This window comes from Lampris incognitus, chromosome 15 (genome assembly GCF_029633865.1).
Source record: "Lampris incognitus isolate fLamInc1 chromosome 15, fLamInc1.hap2, whole genome shotgun sequence".
Taxonomy (NCBI): domain Eukaryota; kingdom Metazoa; phylum Chordata; class Actinopteri; order Lampriformes; family Lampridae; genus Lampris; species Lampris incognitus.
Window position 1 is genome coordinate 5604925 of NC_079225.1, and position 16255 is coordinate 5621179.

At 46.8% G+C, this 16255-nt stretch overlaps 1 protein-coding gene across 4 annotated transcripts in view; it reads right to left on the reverse strand.

The window, feature by feature from the left end:
• The window catches only part of LOC130124992 (homeobox-containing protein 1-like), a 137325-nt gene that overhangs the window by 44479 nt on the left and 76591 nt on the right, over window positions 1-16255 (reverse strand). For all 4 annotated transcript variants that reach the window (XM_056294394.1, XM_056294393.1, XM_056294391.1 and 1 more), the window contains exon 5: window positions 4756-4909. In XM_056294394.1, coding sequence (XP_056150369.1) covers window positions 4756-4909 — 154 coding nt within the window. The remainder of the gene's footprint in view (window positions 1-4755; window positions 4910-16255) is intronic.

The following is a 16255-nucleotide window of genomic DNA, read 5'->3' on the forward strand; positions in this document are numbered from 1 at the left end:
GATGAAAACCCTTGCATTTGCAGTAAAAGGGAGAATTACAAACACATGTCTGTGATGACAGTTCCGCCAAAACCAAAGATAGTGACATGTTTTACATTACCCATCGGTGGTTGGTCCACCAGAGAGGATAGGCAGAGTGAAAGCTCAGTGTGCCATTGTTGTGGCAGACAAAAACTAGATAGCAATTTTGAAATTACTTCTGACAAGTGTAAACTGAAAAAAAATGCAACTAAAAAAATTGTTGGAAATCATATAATGTCATATATTATTGCATATTGTACTGATTGTAAAGCCCTTTGGAACTTCCTTGTGATCTTGGGTATACAAATAAACTTGACTTGACCTGAAAACTTTACTAATGGGATTGCAACTTTAAAACAAATATGGTTGCTTTGGCTGGTTTGTAATAGGTTAATGTCTCCATGTTTCTCTGTCTCACTCTTTCTCACTCCCTTTCTCTCTCTGGCTGGTGGCTCGAGTGCTGTCTTCAGCGGCATAACATCATGCAAGCCAGATTTCATTTGTTATTAGGTTTAGCCTACACACGAGTGCAGAAATATTTCAATATTTTATATTTGTATGACAGCAGCCAGTACAGTTTAAGGCAACCATGTGGAAGGGCCTAATATGTTATATCATTTCATCTCATCATCAGCCGCTTCTCCAGGGCTGGGTCACGGTGGCAGCAAGCTAAGTAGGGTACTCAGCTCATCCTGGGGGATCCCAAAACGTTCCCAGGCCAGATTGGCCATGTAGTCCCTCCAGCGAGTTCTGGGTCTACCCAGGGGTCTCCTCCAAGTTGGATGTGCCCGAAAAACCTCCAAAGGTAGGCGCCCAGGACACACCCTAATCAGGTGTCCGAACCACCTCAATTGGCTCCTTTCGATACGAAGGAGCAGCAGCTCTACTCTGAGTTCCCTCTGCAGGTCCAAGCTCCTCACCCTATCTCTAAGGCTGAGCCCAGACACCCTACGGAGGAAAGCCAATACAGTCACTTGTATCCGTGATCTCACCCTTTCGGTCACTACCCAAAGCTCATGACCATAGGTGAGGGTTGGAATGAAGATTGACGGGGTAAATTGAGAGCATTGCCTTCCGGCCCTGTTCCCTCTTAAACACAACGGTCCTGTACAACAACCGCATTACTGCTAATGCTGCACCAATCTGCCTGTCAATTTCCCACTCCATTCTACCCTCACTCCTGAACAAGACCCCGAGAAACTTGAACTCCTTCACTTGAGGCAACAACTCATCCCCAACCCAGAGGGAGCAATCCACCATTTTGTGGGAGAGAACCATGGCCTCAGACTTGGAGGTGCCAACTCTTATCCTGGCCATTTCACACTCAGTTGCAAACTGCTCCGGTGCATGCTGGAGGTTGCGTTCTGATGAAACCAACAAAACCACATAATCTGGGAAGAGCCAAGATGCAATTCTGAGGTTCCCAAAACAGACACACTCCTCACCTTGGCTGCGCCATGAGATCCTGTCCATGAATATCACAAACAGAATCGGGCACAAGGGACAACCTTGGCGGAGTCCAATACCCACCGAAAATGTGTTTGTGCCGGAAATGTGGACACAGCTCTCACTTTGGTTATACAAGGACCGGATGGCTTGTAGCAACTGCCCCGGTACCCCATACTCCCGCAGTACCCCCCACAGAGTGCCCTGGGGTACACAGTCGTAAGCCTTCTCCAAGTCCACAAAACACATGTAGACTGGCTTGTCAAACTCCCATGACCCCCTCAGCACTTCCGCAAGGGTGAAGAGTTGCTCCGTTGTTCCACGACCAGGATGGGATCCGCATTGTTCCTCCTGGATCTGAGGTTCGACAATTGGTCGGAGCCTCCTTTCCATCACCCTAGAGTGGACTTTCCCAGGGAGGCTGAGCAGTGTGATGCCCTGATAATTGTAGCACACCCTCTGGTCCCCTTTTTTAAATATGGGAACCACCACCCCAGTCTGCCACTCCACAGGTACTGTCCCTGATCTCCACGCAACGCTGAAGAGGCGTGTCAACCAAGACAGCCCAACAATGTCCAGAGCCTTCAGCATCTCAGGGCAAATCTCATCCACACCTGGCGCCTTGCCACCGAAGAGCTGCTTAACTACCTCAGAGACCTCTGCCAGGGATATGGGTGGGGCTTCCCCTGAGTCTTCAGACTCTACCTCCTCCACTGAGGACGTGTTAGCTAGGTTCCAGACCTCCTCAAACTGTTCTTTCAACAACCCCACAACATCCCTATTCTGGGTCAGCAGTTCCCCTCCCCGGCTTAACACAGCCTGAGTCAAGCCCTGCTTCCCCTTCCTGAGTCGCCGGATTGTTTGCCAGAACTTTTTTGAGGCCAACCCAATGTCCTCTTCCATAGCCTAGTCGAACTCCTCCCACACCCGATTTTTGCTTCTGTGACCACTGAAGCCGCAGCCGTTCTGTACTCCCAATACCTGTCTGCTGCTTCAGGAGACCCCTGGGCCAACCAAGTCTGAAAAGCTTCCTTCTTCAGCCTGACGGCTTCCCTCACCACCGGTGTCCACCAACTTCCTTGAGACCAACCGAAACTCCTCCTTAGCCTCGCCAAACTCCTTCCACACCCGAGATTTTGCTTATGCGACCGCTGAAGCGGCAGCCCTTCTGGCCTGCCGGTACCTGTCTGCTGCTTCAGGAGACCCCTGGGCCAACCAAGTCTGAAAGGCCTCCTTCTTCAGCCTGATGGCTTCCCTCACCACCGGTGACCACCAGCGGGTTCTTGGGTTGCCAGCTTGACAGGCACCGATGACCTTTTGACCACAGCTCCTACCTGCCACATCTGTAATTGAGGCTTTGAACATGGCCCACTCAGACTCCATGTCCCAAGCCTCCCTCGGGATACATGAGAACTTCTTCTGGAGGTAGGAGTTGAAGACCTCATGGACAGGGGCCTCCGCCAGACATTCTCAGTTCACCCTCACTACACGTTTGGGTTTGCCAGGTCTGTCCGGTAGCCTTCCCCACCATCTGATCCAGCTCACCACCAGGTGGTGATCAGTTGACAGCGCTGCTCCTCTCTTCACCCAAGTGTCTAAAACATATGGCATCAGATCTGATGATATGACCACAAAGTCTATATTCGGCCTAAGGTGTTCTTGTACCAAGTACACTTATGAACTACCTTATGTTCGAACACGGTGTTTGTTATGGCCATCCATGACCCACACAGAAGTCCAATAACAAGGCACTGCCCAGGTTCCGATCGGGGATGCTGTTCCTCCCCCTCCAGGTTTCTCCGTCATTGCCCACATGAGCACTGAAGTCCCCCAGCAGAACTATAGTGTCTCCAGTTGGAACCCTATCCAGGACACCACCCAGAGACTCCAAGGCGGCTGGATACTCCGAACTGCTATTCGGTGCATAAGCACACACAACAGTCAAAGCCTTTCCCTCAGCGACTTGCAGTCATATAGAGGTGACCCTCTCATTCCCCGGGGAGAACTCCAACATGATGGTGCTGAACCGGGAACTTGTGAGTGTCCCCACACCCGCTTGGCGCCTGTCACCTTGGCCAACTCCAGAAAAGTAAAGAGTCCAGCCCCTATCCAGGAATTTGGTACCAGAGCCCATTCTATGTGTGGAGTTGAGCCAAACTATATCTAGTTGGTACCACTCCACCTGCCGCACCAGCTCAGGCTCCTTCCCTGCAAGAGAGGTGACATTCCACGTCCTGGATGCTGGAAGTCGGCAGGTCCTGGTCCCTGCCTTTGCCTGGCCTGCATTGCACCCTACCCCCATGCGCATTCCAACGGGTAGTGGGTCCACAGGGGTTGTCTCCATGTTTTTTTCTGGCTGGGCCCGACCGGGCCCCATGGGCCAAGGCCCAGCCCGGCTCTGCTGTTGTAAATTCATTGGGTTTATTGGGAATCACTGTCAGTCTGGCCCCTCCCCTGGGACCAGTTTGCTTTGGGAGACCCTACCAGGAGCTATTGCCCCCGACAACACAGCTCCCAGGATCACTGGGACACCCAAACCCCTCCCTCCACCATGTTAAGGTGGCAATTCTTGGAGGGGTGGGGGGGGGGCTAATATCCTTAAAATAAAATCTATATTATTGTCTAATGATCATGATTTCGTTGTAGCTGGTTTTTGCTTGGATGGGAGGAATGATGCTGTTAATGCATTGTCTGTGGCCAGCTGCTGTGGAGCGGTTGCATCCATGTTCAAGGTGTTGCTGCAGAGAGGATTTGCCAGTTCTCATGTTATCATACGTCAGAATAGCATTCCTGCCCCTACACTGCATGTGCCCAATGGGCTTTCTATCTGTTGCCACAACAAGGTCATTTTTCCACAATGAAGTAGCATTCCTGAATAATTTGAGATTTTGAAAAGTTCTCTCTTTGCGCGTTTTTCTTTTTTTTCTCCAGACCATTAGCTTGTATGGCTGCTACACATGGTAGGTTATGCTTTTCCTGGCACTCCAAGGCCAATGTCAGACATCATATGGAGAGGGGAGGGGGGTTCTTTTAAGAAAAATATATTTGATAATAACACCCCAAACCTGGCCCGAATCTGAAGATGTGCATGAAAATCGTCCTGAAACTGACCCGAAACCCTATGTATTGTCGGGACCTATTGTATTCAGGTCGGGAAGCGGACCTCTAGGCATTAAGGACAGTGCTAGCAAACAAAATGACAAGGAACTCGTTCAACTGACTCCCCTCTATTTTCTCCCTCCACCCTCTCTTCCACCCTTCCTCCCTCTTTCATTCTTTGCTCCTCACCTCTCCATCACAGCCAGGCATTCTTTTCTCCAGGTGAAGCGGCTCCCCCTGCGCAGCCGAAAGGTTCCTGGGGCAGTGGTAATGGGAGGTAGAGTTTGCTGCCACTCCATCTCCTCAAAAGCTACTGGGGCTGGCCGCATAGTTAATGTGGCACCTAGGGCAAGATGTAGTAAAACATTTGGAGCACTCACTGTTAAAGTATGCTACGTTCCTTTCAACTTGGGAAATCAGGATTGCTGAACTCAAGCAAGGAATAAAGGGACAGTTGTTTGAACTTGGAAACTCAGTCTAGTAGAATTTCTAAAGCCACTATGAGCAAAATTAAGCCTCAACCGATAGTTAAGGGAATTGCAAAAATTAATAGAGTTAAAAATCTTCAAACTTTGTTCCTTCACGTCCAACAAAAACCTTGGACGCGTACAAGTCTCCAGTGGCCAAGGCAAGACAGTCTTTAAGCTTTGACGGCAGAAAAAAATTCTAAACAATGGACCAGAACTTTTCCAGGCAAGTAAATATTCAGCAAAGCTGATAACGTTTGCATCATGAAACTGTCTTTAAGAAAAAAGTCGAATGTAAAGGTTGTATACAGAGTTTGAACATTAAAAAAATTGATTAGTTAGTGGCTATGCGTGCTGCTTTCTACTTGTGCAGCTTGACTCAAGTCCGAATTCACAATGTATCTTTCTATTGTCCGGATTTGTCTTGAACTCGTTGGTGCTTGAACTCAGACTTGGCCATTGGTCTGAACCAAGTCCAGCTGCACTTTCTTGTAATTTGCTGTTATTTTTGTTTTTCCAAAAAACATATACAACAGAACATTAATGAGCAAACATCATTAGCACATTAAAGGGAAAGTAAGAGGAAAAGAAATAGACAAAGGGACAAGCAAAGGGAGGGTGGTGGTGCAGAGCAGTAGGGTGGTAGGGATGTATCCTCAATACCATGTGTCTCATAAATACTCATTTAGTCTAGATTATATCAGATATCAATGTGAGATTCAGTTATGCAGATACACAGCTGTCATTGTTCATAGAAAGTTGAATCAGTTCATCTGGACACAGCATTTATTGAGAGAAACGTTTCATCACTCATCTAAGTGACCTCTTCAGTCTCAGCTGACTGCAGGTATCCCCACCCTTATAAAAATACAGTGGCATGACAACCGAAAGCATTAATCGGTTTCATATACAAATTGCTGAGACCATTAACTAGATTTTCAATGACAATGTGTACTATTCACAGAGGATTTGGGAATGGTTGCAATCACAGCATCGTAAGACGGCAACAGATGTTCTCTTAGGTCGGCCCCTCGGCTCAGGGATAGTCCTTCCCACTTCACTGATCCTTGGGTTGGACCCAAGGCGCCATCAAGAATCGGGTCCCCTGGCACAAACAGAGCAATATAGTGTACACTGTTAAGTGCCAGGAGAATTGCCGTGACTTGTACATCAGGGAAACAGACGCTTGGCCAAAAGGATAGCACAACACAGAAGAGCTAGTCCAGTCACCCATCATGACTGCAGGAGGCTGCTGGAAACTTCAGAATGTCGAAGAACCGCTTAATGTGTGCCGCCAAATATGTTGCATTTCTCTCAGGGTGTGCTCCCATAGCCTTTGTCTTAACAGACTTCCCACGTGGCAGCGAGGCAGAGGTTGGCCATGAACAGCCCCTGGAGACCACTGCAGCTCCAAGATCCCCCACCAAGTTAGCCTAAGGCTGCGAGGTGCCCAGTTACCATATGTGGCCATGAGGATGCCTGGCAGAGGTCTTGGCAAAGGGCAGGCTATGTACTGGCAGGGGAAGGCTTATGCATTGGGCTGCTTCCTTGTTCACCACAAGGGCTAGCCAGCAGCAGCAAACTGTAAGTGAGAGGTTTGAAAAGCAGGACCAACCTCTCATGGCAAATATAGTGCTACTGAGGACTGCGCACCCCATGTGGCACTCTAAAATCCGTGAGTAGGTCTCCATCTCTGATCATTATGTACAATATCTGGCCTTACATCCAGTTCAAGTCTGGTGACGGGAGCAGGGTAGAATGGCCTGGGAGCTTCTAGCCAAAGCCCTGCTCATCAGCAGCATGGGGTATATTCACCCTTTGCAGACACGTCACAATTATCACGTGACGAGGGAGACTGCGCCATGACGGACGGCAGTAAGTGATAGACTGGGAAATTCAAAAGCGAACAACAAAAACAAACAAAATATTGCGACGGATGAGTAGCTATTATAGTTTAAATTTACGTGATGGCTACCAATGGTCAGAGTAAACTTGTGGAGTTGTCCTGTGATGTGAGTCACCTTGTAGGACGGCACAAAGAGCGATATGTGGAGAAGCTAGCGATAGCAGGGTTAGCTACCGACCCGTACCTTCTTCCAACCGATGTGTTCACGGATCTAGCAAAATCGTCCAGTCTGCCCGAGTTCAATCCACACGATCTGTACCACTATGTTACCAATGGAATGTCCCCATACACAGGTCCGGCCCAAAAAGCATACAAAAGTCTGGATGCTTACCAGTTCTTTTTAGCTGGTTGGGTTACATAATTGCGGTGCTACGCTCACAGCAGGGGGATGTACCTCATAATGGCAAAGGTAAGACATAGCTAGCCAGCTGTGTATGTTTTTAACCTGTTTCCCCTAGGATGCCATCAAAACTCAAATCGACTGTAACCAAAAGCAGCTCATACTTTCCTTGCCATTTCATAGTAGGTTACACAGTCTTGCCATCTAGCTAGCATTTGGGTCATTCCATAGAAAGTGTTAAGTTTGAGTCCACAATATTCAAAGGGGACAAGGAGGCATAATAAAACTGTCAGTAATGTTTTCAGTGTCTGAAGCCACTGATTCAAGTGTACTGGTTAGCATGAAGTAAAATACAATCAAATAATAAATATACAATTGGTATATTTTTAGCTGTTTTTGTTCAATTACAATCATTTTCTCATGTCCACTCTGACCATTTCTCACATTCATGTAAGGTAACACTTAAAAAATATCACATAAATCTCAGACTTTTATTGTTCTTATGAGCAAAAATACTTCCCTCTTCATATGAAATGTGTTAATTAAATTAAAAATGCATATTTTTTGGTTAAAATATATGTAATTATATAAATCACCATCGTACCATAAAAGCAAAATAAAAACTAGCTTCAAACAACGAAATGTCGAACTATAGCTAACGTGCCTGCTTGTATTAAATTTGACGCCCAAGTCTTCTGCCGTCCGTCATGGCGTTCATATTCCCCACGAGTGGGACGTGACGTCACGTGCAAAGGGTCAATAGTTGCTAGCAGCTGGGAGTGAGTTGCAACTGCTTTCAGCAGACCCCTGTGTGACTGAGCAGCCCTATTTAGGGACCATACTTCTCACCCCAATTGACCCTTCGCGATGTCCTGCCCCCCTTGGTTACTGTTGCTACGTCTGGCAAGCTATCGTCTGTCCGCGAAGTTTAAAGATGGCGTTTACTGTCATGTCAGTGACAGATATTCCAGGTGAATTGACATCCAATTTCTGAAAAAGCAAGGAGATGTCAGAGAGAAGTAGACAGAAAGGCTTGCAATATGCATTTGAAAGCTACATCCATGATATAATTTGTCAGCGTGTGAATGAAGGGGAAATTAAAATCGAGGCTAAAGCCTACAGGTCCCAATATAATACCCAGGCACCCCACATCTTAACTATTCACGTTAAGGACAAGGAGATAAATGAAAAACAATGCTTGTGTACAGCAGGGTAAGACAATATAGATAGTTGTATTTTAAGTTGTATTTTAAGCTGACATTTAGTTATGAGTCCATATAACCTACTAGCTAGCTTTCAGATCTAGCTAACATTAAACTATGTTTTAGCTAGCCAGGCTAGCCAGCTGGATCAGGGGAGCTCACATGCACTTTCCCGTTTGTTAAAATGCACCAGGATATTGCTAACACATCGTGGGCTTGATACATACACTGGATCTTATAAAGGCAAGAACAGAAGAGTCAGCTAAGTCCTGCACAAGTTTGCCACAACAATGGCACAAACCAAGAGGTGGTAAAATAAAGGCTGTGCCCGTATCATCGGTGGTGGTCGCAAAGGCTAGACAGGATCGAAAGCGGAGACCAGTTGACTGTCACTACACCGGGAGCAAGTTAGTTAACTAGATTGTCACTGACTACCTGGAATGACCTGTCATATTCCCCCCAAAATGACATACTTTACATATTCAGCAGTAGTAGTCCATATTGATATTAATAATGTTTTGATATTATTTTCCAAGGACCCCCTCAATAACGGACGAGGACTTGGCACTACTGAGACGGCAGAAGGGAGCACCCATCAGCTACTTGGCTAACAGACCACCTATCGATATAACTATAGGGGAAAACAAGTACCCCCTTGGAAGTGGTTTGAGCCAACAGGTAAATGAAAAAGGATTTGACTGAGTCAACATAAGTATTTATTTTGTATCCAAAAGACACTTGTTACATAGGCAATAGTGTACAAGTAATTTCAAGTAGGCTAGTATCATACAATATTACATAGGACTAATATGACTAAAGAAACATGAAAAAGGATGTAATGGACATGTACCTGTATTATAGGACAGTAATACCTTGTAGACAGAAAGGTATGAAAGGAGGGGACCCTTAGCCTCCAGGGCGCCTCCTGATCACTGGTCTTTGATGATGTGTGGTTGGAAGTTGGACAGCATGCTAACCACGTACCATAGATGATTTATGTTGGAAAGTCGGGACATTGGTACAGCTCCGCACACTTCGAGGCGAGGGATTGTGGGTTCTGGTTGGGGAGCTAGCTTTGCCTTCCCGAGCACAAAGCCAACTCTACACTGCCCATCTGTCATGATAACCCTCAGGTAAGCCATCGCTCCTATGGCCCAGTTAGAGGCGTCGGAGAAGAGGCACAACTCAGTGCAAGTAGCACTGGAGAGGGACTGTTGTATGTATGGGCAGGGGAGATGGAGGCTACTCGAATCCAGTAGAGAATTTTCCCATGTCTTCCACTTCTTTAACTTGTCTGCAGGAAGCTCGGTGTCTCAGTCATGAACATCAGCAGACAGTTCTATGAGCAGTGCTCATCTCTGGATGGTCACTGGTGCAACCAAACCCAACAGGTCAAAGAGGCTATTGACTGTGGATAGCACTCCCCGGCGGGTAAACGGCTTGTGGCTCACTACTGCTCTGAATGTAAAGGTGTCAGTCTGTTCCAGCACGAAACCCAGGCTTCTTTGGACAGGCAGAGTTTCTTTGTCAAGGCCTAAGTCTTTTAGGCCAGCAGCCAGGTCTCAAGGTGCGAAAGCTTGCATCACTGCGACTCTATTTGAGGCTATTTTATGCAGTTTAAGGTTTGATTCGGCCAGTGATGATTGAGTGCGCTTAAGCAGAACGATGGCCTCGGCTTTAGTTGGGAGGGAGATGAGTCCATCGTTCACATAAAAGTGTCTCTCAATGAAGTGGCATGAATCGGATCCATACTTATTTTCACCTTCTTGGGCGGCTCTTCGAAGATGATATATTGCCACTGCGGGCAAAGGGCTATTCTCAAACACATGCACTCGCATGCGGTACTTAGTCAGGTTATTACCTTTGTGCCAGAGGAATTGTAAGTATTTTCTGTGGTCCTCTCTCACCAAGAAGCCGTAGAACATTTGTTGTATGTCGGCTGTTAGTGCAACAAGTTCTTTTCTGAACCTGAGCAGTTCTCCTAGGATGGAATTATTTAAGTCGGGCCTGAGAGTAGGATGCTGTTTAGAGAGATGCCACCTTTTTGTGCGCTCGAGTCAAACACAACTTGTATTTGACCCGGTTTTTGGGGGTGGTACTCCCCAAAAATGGGTAAGTACCAGCACTCTTCATCTTTTTGGAGAAGGGTGCCTCTTCTGCATGTCTGTTTTCAAACAGCTTCTCCATAAAGGCAACAAACTGTTCTTTCTTTTCCGGATTTTTGTTCAGTGTGCATTGCAACGAGTGGAGGCAGAAGAGGGCTTGATTATGGTTATTTGGAAGGCACGGTCTGGGTGACCTGAACGGTAGTGGAGCAATCTAGCTGTTTTGCTCGTCTCATTGGAACTCTTGCTGCATGTCCAAAGGAGTTGAATTAAGTGCAACTGGACTTGGTATATATCCGTGAAGACATTTCGCCTCTCATCCAAGAGGCTTCCTCAGTTCGTGCCTTTCTGACTAGACGAATCTAGTCTGACTGGCTGGTGATGAGACTCAGAATTTATCCTCTTGGAGTCATTGTCAGAGCTATAGATGTCCATGGCTCTTTGTGTCCCGATGTTTACCAACGCCCGTTGCTAACAAAGCCATAGTATAGATATGAGTGGCTCTTTTGTGTACCGATGTTTGACCGCGTCTGTTGTTATCGGAGCTACTGATATGCATGGATCTCCTGTGCTCCGATGTCCAGCCGCGCCCGTCGCCATCGGAGCTATTGATTTGCATTTGTTTAGCAGCGACGGCCATTGGGGGTGTTAGTTTCGACTTCATTGTTCAGTGGTCATGAGAGTCGTTGGAGCCGTTAGTGACCGACTGTTGTTCTTGGAGGCTAGGCTTCTTGAGTCTCCTGGGTAGAGATGAAAGGACGGCATTGTAAGTGGGAGATAGGTGGTGTCGCAGACCTCCTCCTCTGTTGAGGGATGTTTTTTCCAGTTTCGCATAGATGGCTTCCTTCACCCCTCTTTCAAACCATCTATCGTCTCCGTCCAAAATGTGTACGTTGCTGTCCTCGAAGGAGTGTGTCTTCTCCTTTAGGTGTAGATAGACGGCTAAGTCTTGTCCTGAGGAGTGTGGCCTTCTGTGTTGGGTCATCCGTTTGTGTAGTGGTTGTTTGGTTTCTCCTATGTATAGGTCAGTGCAATCCTCATTGCATTGTACAGCATACACCAGATTGCTTTTTTGGGTGTGTGGTACACGGTCTTTGGGATGAACCAGTCTTTGTCTGAGTGTGTTGCTGGGTTTGAAGTATACCGGGATGCGGTGTTTGTTGAAAATTCTCCTGAGTTTCTCGGAGACCCCAGAAACATACGGGATGATTGTGCTCTTCCTTTTGTTCCTTTTCTCCTCGTCACTCACATGGTTGGTCTTTTTGGAACGTGTTGCAGTTTTCACAAAGGTCCAACTGGGGTAGCCGTAGGTTTTTAAAGCTCCCCGCAGGTGTTTGTGTTCTTCTCGTTGGGCCTGAGTGCTGCTGGGCACATTGTCAGCTCTGTGTTGCAAAGTTCTGATGACGCTGAGTTTGTGTTCCAGAGGGTGGTGTGAGTCAAAAAGTAGATATTGGTCTATGTGTGTAGGTTTCCTGTAAACCACAATGTGGAGGCTCCTGTCTTCCCCAATGTGGATGTCACAGTCCAAGAAGGGCAAACTGTTGTTCTTTACGTCTTCCCTTGTGAAGCGCCGCACCCTGACAGCAGAATGACTGGACAGATGGGTGGGGATACTGTGCCTGTGCTCGTCGCCATAGCTGGCCTTTTCTTTAATGCAGATGTGACTCTGACATGGCGTCAGAAAAGACGGGCGTCCATTCTGTAGGACATTGGTCTTAAAGACGGCTATAGTGGGCTTGTGGGCACTGTCGATGCAAACTTCCCTCACTATCACCCACCCGAAATCCAAACGCTGGGTGAAAGGTGCATTGTGGGGCCCATTTATTTGCAGCCTCACTTTGTGAATGCGTATGAGGTCTCTCCCCAGTAAGATTAGGATCTGTGATTCATGATCGAGCTCTGGGATGTAAGGCGCCACAGGTCTCAAGTGAGCATGGGAAAGAGCAACCTTTGGTGAGGGGATTTCTGATCTATTGCTCATGATCTTATTACATTAATGTTTGGAGGTGAGTCTAAACAAATTTCACCGTTCATTGCTTCTATCTGAAAGCCAACTTCAGCCTCAGCTCTCCCAGACCCACAAGGGGCACCTCGAATATCAGGTCAGGAGTGCTGGTGATGCGGGAAGCCACGCCACTGGCGGAGGGAGTGTCTGTTAGTGGAGGTGGGCCAATTAGTCCGGGTTCTTGGCCCACCAGCCCCCTCACTTGTCTAGAGGGGAGATACAGTGTGCCAGTATTTTCATAAGGAGGTACAAACCCCAATTCCAATGAAGTTAGGTTGTGTGTAAAACGTGAATAAAAACAGAATACAATGATTTACAAATCCTTTTCGACCTATATTCAATTGAATACACTACAAATACAAGATATTTAATGTTCAAACTGATAAACTTTTTGTTTTTTGCAAATAGTCACTCATTTTGAATTTGATGCCTGCAACACATTCCAAAAAACCTGGGACAGGGGCAACAAAAGACTGGGAAAGTTGAGGAATGCTAAAAAAAATACCTGTTTAGAACATTCCACAGGTGAACAGGTTAATTGGAAACAGGTGAGTGTCATGATTGGGTATAAAAGGAGCATCCCCGAAAGGCTCAGTCGTTCACAAGCAAGGATGGGGCAAGGTTCACCACTTTGTGAACAACTGCGTGAGCAAATAGTCCAAAAGTTTAAGAACAACGTTTCTCAACGTACAATTGCAAGGAATTTAGGGATTTCATCATCTGGTCCATAATATCATCAAAAGATTCAGAGAATGTGGAGAAATCTCTGCAGGTAAGCAGCAAGGCTGAAAACGAACCTTCGATCCCTCAGGCAGCACTGCATTAAAAACCGACATCATTGTGTAAAGGATATTACCACGTGGGCTCAGGAACACTTCGGAAAACCATTTAACACAGTTTGTCGCTACATCTACAAGTGCAAGTTAAAACTCTACCATGCAAAGCGAAAGCCATATATCAACAACACCCAGAAACGCGGCCGGCTTCTCTGGGCCCAAGCTCATCTGAGATGGACTGACGCAAAGTGGAAAAGCGTGCTGTGGTCTGACGAGGCCACATTTCAGATTGTTTTTGGAAATCATGGATGTCATGTCCTACGGGTTAAAGAGGAAAAGGACCATCCAGATTGTTATCAGCGCAAAGTTCAAAAGCCAGCATCTGTGATGGTATGGGGGTGTGTTAGTGCCCATGGCATGGGTAACTTGCACATCTGTGAAGGCACCATTAATGCTGAAAGGTACATACAGGTTTTGGAGCAACATATGCTGCCATCCAAGTGACGTCTTTTTCAGGGACGTCCCTGCTTATTTCAGCAAGACAACGCCAAGACACATTCTGCACGTGTTACAACAGCGTGGCTTCGTAGTAAAAGAGTGCAGGTACTAGACGGACCTGCCTGCAGTCCAGACCTGTCTCCCATTGAAAATGTGTGGCGCATTATGAAGCGCAAAATATGACAACGGAGACCCCGGACTGTTGAGCAACTGAAGTCGTACATCAAGCAAGAATGGGAAAAACTCCACATACAAAGCTTCAACAATTAGTGCCCTCAGTTCCCAAATGCTTATTGAGTTTTGTTCAAAAGAAAGGTGAGGTAACACAGTGGTAAACATGCCCCTGCCCCAGCTTCTTTGGAACGTTATGCAGGCATCAAATTCAAAATGAGTGAATATTTGCAAAAAAACAATAAGGTTTATCAGTTTGAACATTAAATATCTTGTCTTTGTAGTGTATTCGATTGAATATAGGCCCAAAAGGATTTGCAAATCATTGTATTCTGTTTTATTTACGTCTTACACAACGTCCCAACTTCATTGGAATTGGGGTTTGTATATATCAGCTGATGGTGGACACAGTGTGCAGGAAGATGCTGTCCCACCAAAGCCTGGTTCGGCCCTGGGCATTGGTAGAGGTGGGTGGGAATTCGATGTGTGCATGAGGATATACACAAGTATCAGGTGGTGGCCACTGACATAAAATATCGGGGAAAAAGTATAGAGTAAAGGCCACGATTAGTTCCCGCCTGTCGCGGCCCCTTCTATTACGCTCGATATAGCCAGGGCTTAATAAGGTGATGAGGGAGACAGTGGGGCCGTGAAAAAAACAGCCAGGGTAGTGTGAGTGGTGCACGGTGTTCAGTGGTGACACAAGCTCTTCCATGTCAGGTAAGGGAGAGTCGGCCATGGCTCCAGTGGTCCGCCCAACGGAGGACTTCCCCATCGAGCAAACTCATGATGATACCCTGCGCTTCACCTTTGACCTTGTAATGACCATCAATGGTCAACAGGTGCAGTCAAATGCTGCCCTCACTCCTCAGTATTTTATGCTTATTAGAAACCGGTTGTATAGAGTGAGTCATGAAACTCAAACCAGGCGAGAAGCCACTCAATAATTGGTACCGAAAGGCTACCGGCAACTGATTCTCCAGGCAGCCCATCAAAGCCCAATGGCAGACCACCTCGGTTACACTAAAGCTCTTAAATAATGGCTCAATTTTACTGGCCGGGCATTCAGCTTGAAGCGTGGCGATGATGTGCATCTTGCCAGGAATATCAATTGGTAAACCTGTCAGCCACCCCAAAAGCGCCATTGCACTCATTACGATTAATTAAGTTTCCATTTGAGCATACTGGCATGGACCTCGTCAGGCCATTAGATCGGAGCACAACGGGGATATCACTTTATGTTAGTCATAGTGGATTACGCAAGGCGCTATCCCGAAGCGGTGCAGTTGCACAACATCTCAGCTTAAGTGTTTCGCAGGCTCTGTTTCATGGAATTTCCTGTGTTGGGATCCCGAAAGAGATTCTGATGGATCAGGACACATCATTTATGTCACGCACACTTCCCAAACTATATGAATTATTTGGCATAAAATTGACCCACATGAGCGTGCATCACCCCCAAACAGACGGGCTCGTGGAGAGATTTAATAAAACACTCAAAACAATGATTTGTAAGTTTGTGCACGACGATAGCCACAACTGGGATAAATGGTTAAATCTTCTGTTATTTGCAGTGCAGGAGGTGCCCCAGGCCTCCATGGGGGTTTTCCCCTTTGAAATGCTGTTTGGCAGATCGCCAAGAGGTGTGTTGGACCTCATGAAAGAAAGCTGGGAGAGTGGTCCAAGCACCAGTGAAAACTAAGTACAATAAGTTCTGAATCTGAGATCAAAACGCCATACACTTCAGTGGTTATCACGGGAGAATTTGCCCCAGGCCACGGAATGTCAATAGCACCTGTATAACAGAGGAGCATGACTGTCAATTTGCACTGTGAGAGAAAGTACTTGTATTACTTCCAACATCTAGCTCCAAATTACTCGCCAAGTGGCAAGGGCCCTTTGAGGTCACACAGTGAGTGGGGGATGTCGACTATGAGGTGGTGCGTAATGACAGGAGAGGTGTAACAGATTTAATGCGTCAACTTCCTAAAAGCATGGAGAGAGGCGGTCACGATTTCTCTGACCATGGGTGGTATCAGATGGAGATGAGCTGGGGCAGGAGGTCCCAAAATCGGACAATCCTTCCACCCTCCATTGTGCAAACCATCTTTTTACCGGCCAGAAAACCAAAGTCGCCGCATTGCAACACCGTTTTGCTGCTGTGTTCTCCCCCCTGCCAGGACACACTAACATCAGAAAGAACCGCATAGTGACATCTA